The 9,466-nt window shown below is 37.0% G+C and overlaps 1 protein-coding gene across 1 annotated transcript; it reads right to left on the bottom strand.

Annotated features, from left to right (window-relative positions):
* LOC104749611 lies at positions 6,239–8,427 on the bottom strand. Its single transcript, XM_010471277.2, has 9 exons — positions 8,304–8,427; positions 7,915–8,029; positions 7,591–7,718; positions 7,348–7,487; positions 7,174–7,242; positions 6,890–7,028; positions 6,732–6,794; positions 6,594–6,637; positions 6,239–6,493 (listed from the first exon to the last, which is right to left on the bottom strand). The coding sequence occupies exons 1-9, from the start codon at positions 8,350–8,352 to the stop codon at positions 6,407–6,409; spliced, it is 834 nt and encodes a 277-aa protein (XP_010469579.1). The 5' UTR covers positions 8,353–8,427; the 3' UTR covers positions 6,239–6,406.

The following is a 9,466-nucleotide window of genomic DNA, read 5'->3' as shown; positions in this document are numbered from 1 at the left end:
TCAGATTGCTTCACTCTTCGTTTTACATCTTTTGCTGGCGATCGCGGTGTTTGTTATCCTAGTTGTTGCTCTCGTAAGTGTTCTTGTTGTTGTTTTCTCTGTTTGAGCAATTGGCGTTTTTCGATTTGATCTTGGTATCGTAATCTTGGTTATGGCGAATTCAACATCTGATTCAGCTCAACCACCTGATCAATATAACAATCCTTACTTCCTCCATGGCACTGATCATGCTGGATTGGTTTTAGTCTCGGATAGATTGACTACAGGTGCAGAGTTCAATTCATGGCGAAGGTCCATGCGGATGGCTCTCAATGTCCGGAACAAATTGGGATTTATTGACGGTACGATCTCTAAACCATCATCAGATCACCGTGACTATGGTTCTTGGAGTCGTTGCAACGATATGGTTTCTACTTGGTTGATGAACTCTGTGTCTAAGAAAATAGGTCAGAGTCTTTTGTTTATTCCAACGGCTGAAGGGATTTGGAAGGATATAATATCGAGGTTTAAACAGGATGATGCTCCGAGAGTTTATGAGATAGAGCAGAAATTGAGCTCGCTTCATCAAGGAGCCATGGATGTAACTGCTTATTATACTGAGTTGGTAACTCTTTGGGAGGAGCTTAAGAACTATGTAGAGCTCCCTGTTTGCACTTGTGGCAAGTGTGAGTGTAGTGCTGTTGTGTTATGGGAAAAATTGCAACACAGGAGTCGTGTGACTAAATTTTTGATGGGATTAAATGATTCGTATGAAGCCACTCGTCGACACATATTGATGATCAAGCCCATGCCATCCATTGAGAATGCTTTCCACATGGTGACTGAAGATGAAAGGCAACGGAACATTGCTAAACCTACTCGGACTGATGGGGTTGTTTTTCAAACTTCTGGTCCTCCTGCTGCGATTATCACTGATGTTACTGCTTATGATGGACCAGCTGATCATGTTGCTTATGCTGTTCAGAATTCCTATCGTCCAAAGCAGTCTCGTCCTCTCTGTACTCACTGTGGCATGTTGGGACATGTGGTTCAGAAATGTTTCAAACTCCATGGTTATCCACCTGGATATATTCCTGGTTTCAAGAGTTTTTCTTCTAGTTATCACGCTCAACGACCACAGTCACAGAGTCTTCCGTCTAAGAGTCAGCCTCAAGGTTCATCTCAGGCTCAATATCAACCGAGGACTCATGCTGTTGCCAATGTCACATCGACGGATCCTTCTGTTCCTCCACCTGCCTTGAACGCGATCAATCTGGATGTTAGTAAAATGAATGCGAACCAGATGCAGACTCTGATTCAGCAACTTTCTGCTCACATGACTTTTCCAGAAAATCAGGCTCCTACCAAGGTTTCTTCCATTTCTGAACATGGTGCTATGGCTGTTGAATCATCTGCGGGTAACATCCCTTTTCCTTCTTCTTCTCTTTGTTATGAACATGATCACCTTACTTTTCAACACCAATGCCTATCATCTCTTTCTTCCAGTCTTCCCCATGGTTCTTGGATTATAGACACTGGTGCTACAACGCATGTTTGTTCTGATCTTGCATTGTTCAATGAAACAATACCGGTATCTGGTGTGACAGTCTCTTTACCGGATGCAACTAGAGTTGATATTGCACACACTGGCACAATTCATCTCTCGCATTCTCTCATCTTGCGTGATGTTTTGCATGTTCCTTCTTTCAAATTTAACTTGATATCTGTTAGTAGTTTGTTAAAATCTAGCAATTGCTCTGCACATTTCTTCCCTAACTCATGTTTCATTCAGGAGTTTATTCAGGGCTTGATGATTGGTAGAGGCATCTTATTACATAATCTCTACATTCTTCAACTTGATTCCACTGCATCTCATGCTTCGTCCTCCATCTCATATCCTTCTACTTCGTCTCATTTCTTTGGATCCTTGGTGGTTGATGGTGATCTCTGGCATGCTCGCCTTGGACATCCATCTGCTGACAAGTTACAACATATTCCGGGTACTATCTCAAAGTCTACGAAGTCTTCATCTCCTTGTCATGTGTGTCATTTAGCTAAGCAAAAACGATTGTCCTATGTGTCTAATAGCAAGTTGTCAGTTTTACCATTCGATTTACTTCATTTAGATGTTTGGGGTCCTTTCTCAACAGAATCGGTAGATGGATATAGATATTTTCTCAGTATAGTTGATGATTGTACTAGAGCTACTTGGTTGTATATGTTGAGAAATAAAAATGAGGCTTCTACACATTTTCAAGATTTTATACAATTGGTTCATACTCAATATAATTCAACGATCAAAGTCATACGCACTGACAATGCCCCCGAATTAGCATTTACAAACATTATTAAGAAGCATGGAATTTTGCATCAGTTTTCTTGTGCCTACACACCTCAACAGAACTCTATAGTTGAGAGAAAACATCAGCATCTCCTCAATGTAGCAAGAGCTTTACTTTTTCAGTCTAATGTCCCTCTTGCATATTGGAGTGATTGCGTTTTAACTGCTGTTTTTCTAATCAATCGAACACCATCTACTTTGCTCCATCATGCAACTCCTTATGAATTGCTTACTAAACGCAAACCAGATTATACTATTCTTAGATCTTTTGGTTGTCTGTGTTATGTTTCCACTTTGTTGAAAGATCGTCATAAATTCAGCCCTCGTGCTGATAGGTGTGTTTTCTTGGGTTATGCGTCTGGCTACAAAGGCTACAAAGTATTGCATTTAGATACAGCTACTATCTCCATATCTCGTAATGTCATCTTCCATGAAACAATTTTTCCATTTCATGATTCATCTGCATCTTTTCCTTCTGAGATTTTTAGTTCCAACATTTTACCAGTTTCGATTGATTTACCTGCTGATGTGATGCATTCATTATCGACTCCTCTTGCATCGACGTCTCATGCATCATCTGCTCATGTGCATACACCCTCTAGTACAATCACAGAGAGTGCTACAGCAAATACTGGTGTTGTTCCTCTAAACAATGCTCGACCACGACGCACATCTAAGGTACCAGGCTATTTGTCTGATTATCATTGTGCCATTTCTCAACTTACATCACCTATTCCTCTTCCCGAAACACATAAAACCCCATATCCACTTTCTTCAGTTCTTTCTTATGAACAGTTCAAATCTCCCTATCAGTCTATTGTCCTTTCTTTTTCTCTCGATACAGAGCCTACCTCTTTTCAACAAGCCATCAAATGTAAGAAATGGAAGAAGGCTATGGATGTGGAGCTAGATAATATGGAGAATAGTGGGACGCTTGAGGTTGTTTCTCTACCTCCTGGTAAAAACGTCGTTGGTTGTAAATGGGTCTATATAATCAAGTACAATGCCGATGGAAGTGTTGAGCGGTATAAGGCTCGATTGGTAGCCAAGGGTTTTACACAACAGGAGGGAGTTGATTTCTTTGAAACTTTTTCACCAGTTGCTAAGATGGGTAGTGTGAAGTTTTTTCTTGGTTTGGCAGCAAAGCTAGGATGGAGTCTTTGCCAAATGGATGTCACAAGTGCCTTTTTGCACAGTGACCTGGATGAAGAGATATATATGAGCCTACCTCTTGGATATACTCCGGCTTCTGGTATCTTACCTCCAAACCCTGTTTGCCGTTTGAAGAAATCCATCTATGGCTTAAAACAAGCCTCTCGTCAATGGTACAAATGTTTCTCTTCTGTTCTCTTGAACAATGGATTCACCCAGGCACCTTCTGAGAATACTTTATTTATCAAGATGACTGATTCATCTTTTATAGCACTTTTAGTGTATGTTGATGATATCATGATTGCGAGTAATAGTGATGCAGAGGTTCTTTCAATCAAGACGATCCTTGCAAAGGCTTTCAAGATAAAGGATCTAGGACCGGCTCGGTTCTTCTTGGGGCTTGAAATAGCTCGTAATTCCTCTGGTATATCTGTTAGTCAACGCAAGTACTGCTTGAATCTCTTGAGTGACACAGGTTATTTAGGCTGCAAGCCTAAGAATGTTCCAATGGATCCTTCTAAAGCGTTATTCAAGGATACTGGTGTTCTTCTCTCTGCAGCTGAGGCCAGTTCTTATCGAGCTTTGATAGGACGCCTATTGTACCTAACTATCACCCGACCGGATATCACCTTTGCTGTCAACAAATTGAGCCAATATCTGTCTTGTCCCACTGATGCGCATCTCTACGCAGCTCAGCATGTTCTTAAATATCTCAAGAGGAATCCAGGACAAGGTTTATTTTACTCTGCTCAGGATGATCTCCGATTGACTGCTTTTTCTGATGCAGACTGGGGCACTTGTCTTGATAGTCGACGGTCAGTCACAGGGTTATGCACCTTCTTAGGTTCTTCTTTTATTACTTGGAGATCTAAAAAGCAGAAGATTGTCAGTAGCAGCAGTACTGAATCGGAATACAGGGCAATGGCGTTAGCTTCTGATGAGTTGGTCTGGTTAACACAACTATTGCAGGCATTCTGTATCCCACTTCATGGACCACCAAAGCTCTACTGTGATAATAAATCAGCCACTCACATTGCCAGCAACCCAGTCTTTCACGAGCGCATCAAGCATATGGAGATTGACTTGCATCGTACACGAGATCGGGTCCTCACAGGAACTCAGCAAGTCTACCACGTTTCCACGGGCAATCAACTTGCAGATATCCTTACCAAACCTCTGCAAGCTGGCCCCTTTCACTCTCTTCTTGACAGGATGTCTGTTTCAAGTCTTTTCCTTCCATCCGAAGATTCTAGTTCAAAGACTTGAGGAGGGGATGTTAACACTATAATCTTATAGTGTATATTTTATATATGGTTAGCATAGTGTTAGTATATTAAGTCTCCTTTAGCTTAATATACTTAGTATATATACACTTGTAAGATTCTATTTGCTGTTTAATGAGAAATTAGATTCTTCTTTCATCTCTCTCTAACTGTCAACAGGGTTAATAAAACACACACGTACGGTACTAAGATTTGTCTTTTTTTGCCAAGAACATACAGTACTAAGTTTATGTATTAGCGCACGTTCTATGTTGTATATGTGTCAGTGTGTGAAATACTCATGCGTTCTTGCAAATAATTTCTGAATATTGATGTATTGTGAATTCATAAGTTGCATTGCACGAACCTCTCTTACCCGGGTAAGGATCGATCGAGGATGTTTTTTCGAAAGTTGTATGGTTTTGCTATATTAAAGTTTTGAAACCATAGCAGTTACGGAAACCGTGCTATAGTCATGTACTATCTAGAATTTTTTTTGTAGGGTTCCAACTAGACCGGTTAGGGTTAAGCCAGCATTCCTCGCTCGTCAAATCTAATTATATATGTGTTTCTGTGGTCGACTCATCTCTCTCTAAATAGGTATAAATTTACAATTCTATATACTTGATCACAGAAGAAGAGTTCTAACTTATCCGGAACGGTCTACTTGGTAGTTTTTAAAAATATGCATGTCTAGATCTAAAGGAAAGTATGTTGGTAATATTAGTTTACTATATTCCTCCATGCAGAGATGAAGCTCAAAGATCCGGAGTAAACATCTTCTCATGCATGACTCACTACAAATATGCTCGAGATGGTTGATCGATCTGAACATGCGAGAAGTTAAAGTCAAATATGGAACTTATATAACATAGTACTACATCGAGATATTCAAGTATGATACAAACATATATATGAGTCGTGTTCATCACTTGAAGCATGAAAAAAAAAAAAGAGTTCCCCTTTCAAAAACTTCAATCTCTTTCGTAAGAGAAAAAAAAAACAAAAATTATATGTACTGGTTGTCTTGTACTTCATTTTCATCATTTTTATATTTTGCATGGACAAACTAAAATTCTGTATTGGTTGTAATCTTATTCTAAGCTGGGCCTCTTGCTGACGCATATATATGGGTCTGATTAGATGTCCTTTTTAGCCAAATAATAAAGTGAAAATAATGCTATTATGAGTTCAGCTGGAAATTAACCATTCAGACAACAGAAGAAAAAAAAACATAAGTCTTCCTAGTGTGACCTAAAAACTTGTGTTTGAACTTTGTGAAATTCTCCCTGGTTGTGAAATTCTTAAAATTAAAGGTGTCTGAAGATTCAGAAGGACATAGAAACTAATGTTTGAACGTTGAAGTGTAAAAATGTTCTTTTCTGTCACTTCAGTTTGTAAAACGTTCGTTCATATCATCATGGTTGGAAGCTACGAAGCTTACTAAAAATCTCAACCGATGATAAAGAATTTATTTCCGCTCTCTAAGTGCTAAACCCTGGACTTAAACCCAAAAACTCATTTGTTTCTGTTAACATTGCAGATATAGTTTTTTGTAGCCAAGAATGTTACTGCAACAAGTTTGGTAAGAAAGAGAGAGGACTTTGTTCATATATAATGGACAGCAACCAAATCTTTACATGTAAAGTTGAATTGTTTAATGATATCTCTCTCACATGACGTCTGTACCCACGGGATCCACTGAGAAATGAAGAGCTACTGCTTTTTCTATAAACGGCTCAAACTGAGACATCCACATCTGAAAGATAAAGAGTCTCTATTTAATATTCACTTATATGATTCATATACGAGAAAAATTGAACAGTTGTAACAAAGGTTCCAGCTAATTTTAGTCTTACATCTTTATACTCTCTGCCCTCAATGAAAATCTCCATGGCATCAACTGCGCAGAGTATAAAATAAGCAAAGAGTGAGAGGAGAGATAGAAAGGAAAACAGAGGAATGCACACTGTTAGGACACTAGGGCAAGTGATTACAGGAACGAAATCGAACTACTGCTGCATGTGTAAATTCCTTACTGCTGTCGTTAAAGTTTGAACCTGGACATCGAAAATATCAAGGCGGCAATTATTGGTGTAAGCTATCTCTGAAATATAGTTGCAAATGCAAAAAAACTTTTATTCTTCATAGGCACCTTGTGTGGACTGGACAATTAAAGATGGAAGAGATGAAGTTAGCTGTGCAAAAGAATCCATTGCATCTTTGATGTTCTTGTTGGAAGCGTTCTTAGCAAAAGTAACCACAAGAACAAACTCTTCGCCATAGTTGTATTCCTACCATGGGAAGTAACTCGGTCTGTTTACATAATCTGATGACACTAGATAGTGGTAGTAACCCTTTGGCTCTTACGCTATGGAGCTACTACATTGACAATTTGTGAAAGCAAAATTCAGATTATGAATGGATTTGAGATCATACCTCGCCCTTTCGAAATATTGCGAGGATGTCATCTTCGACCTCTGATTCATAGTCCAGATTAGTTAGCCCCTGATACATTAAACCCCCACAGCAACACATTTATAAATAGAGAAGAATACAAAGATGAGAAGACAGAAGTAATGAGAGAAATGGCATTTACATGTAAAGGCATACATGGCAGAATGGTGTTACACGTTCATTAAGAACTTTCAAGAAGAAAGGGTTCTCATAGAACTTGTCAAGGTCTTCCTTCTTCTGAAATCGCATGAAGAGAGCGTGCGTGTAATCTCCATTGTTTCTATCACTGATACAACCTGTGAAAGTAAAATGAACAGATAGAGACTTGGTTTTATAGGTAATCATACACAGAGATTTTCAATCTAGATTGGGAGCGAGCTAGAATATGAGAGAACTCACCGACAGATATAGCAACAATGCCTCTCATTTGATACTGAGTTGTGTAAAGATAGTCAAGCATATCTTTTTCTTGTTCCTCAGATAAATCCTCTTTTGCTTTGAGTAAACACACATGCTCCACTACTTTCCTGTGGAAGAACATAAACAGGACTACTAGGTTGACACATACATTATAAAAATGCAAACTTTAAACTTTCACACATTATGTTAAAGCCTACATGCCAAGTTAGAAACTTTATCAAGAACCTAAGATTAAAACACACACACATCAACCAACATAAGCTATCACACAAAGGGAGCTAACGTTTTAGAAAAAAACTGAACCTTGTCTTAATCGACTTGGAACTAGCAATTTGATCATCAGAAGCGCATAATGCAACTCTAGGGTTCTTTGTTCGGCACTGATGCACAAACACACCTCCACCATTAGACTCAAATCCTGTCAATTTCAAGAAGAAGAATCTCTAGGGTCACAAACGATTCTGAAACAGAGGAGGTCATATATCAAATTGACGGGACACAGATTTGAATTCGCCTGAAGGATAAAGGTATACTGGACAATAAAAATTGAAATGTGGCCACTACAATTGCAAAAGGGGATGGATGATAGAAGGAGACCGAGCAAAATATATAACAAGCCCGCTACAGACTTGATTTTGCTGAGAAAGATGGAGAGTCAAAAAACCCAGAATGAAAAAACCCAAACTTTTTACCTCTGGTGAGAATTGGACGAGGGAGAGCTAAAGCTTGGTGGATCATCATCGAGTCGAGTGTGGCGGACCAAGTCTCCCATTGTATTTGTTGCCTCTCCCTCTTTTATCACTTTCTCAATATTAGAGAGACTTAACAAAGGAATAATAAGATTTTTGGGGTTTGTGGTAGTTAATAGTTTTGTAATACAAATCCTTTTTGCGCCACAAAATTTCGTTACACTACATATATTTTTCTTTTTTAAGTTTTGTAATTAATTTATAAATTTTCAAAACAGTTTTCAGATATATACTGATAATTTAATTTAAATTATATAAAAACTCATTGTATAAATATTTTTAAATCGTATAGTTCAATATAAAATATATAATACAAACTAAGCTATTATATAATACAAACTAAGCTATTAATGATATAACGTTATGTTTGAGATGGAATTACAAACTAAACTATTAATTTTGCAATTCATTTTGAAGTAATCGTTAATGATAAGAATAGGGGGAAGATTGTCAAGGTCGATATATTGTATTGCATTCTCCTATTCCACCAGTCGCTTCATCTTTGTTCGCCGCAACTCCACCGTGTACAATGTAAACTAGCAGTATCAGCACATCCGGCGACTGTAAACAGAATACGAGGTTTTGTTTTAGAGGTAAACAGAAATTTATCGATATTAGTCAGATAAATAAATGGAAAACCTATTAAGCACAATATAATCATCTGCTTTTGAGAATGTCTAAAACTTGATTAGGAACATAGCAAGGTGGTCAAGAATATATTTTTTGGTTCAATCTTATAGTACTCAGTTTGACCCATCATGCTTTTAGTTCTAAACAGTCTTAATTTTCATGTGTGCAAACGAACATTGCAAACATAGGATTTAATATATATATATATATATATATATATATATATATATATATATATATATATATATATATATATATATATATATATATATATATATATATATATATATATATATATATATATATATATATATATATATATATATATATATATATATATATATATATATATATATATATATATATATATATATATATATATATATATATATATATATATATATATATATATATATATATATATATATATATATATATATATATATATATATATATATATATATATATATATATAT

Source organism: Camelina sativa, chromosome 16 (genome assembly GCF_000633955.1).
Source record: "Camelina sativa cultivar DH55 chromosome 16, Cs, whole genome shotgun sequence".
In the NCBI taxonomy this organism is placed as follows: Eukaryota; Viridiplantae; Streptophyta; class Magnoliopsida; order Brassicales; family Brassicaceae; genus Camelina; species Camelina sativa.
Note: the sequence above shows the minus strand (reverse complement) of the source record. Positions and strands in the feature narration are given on the sequence as shown.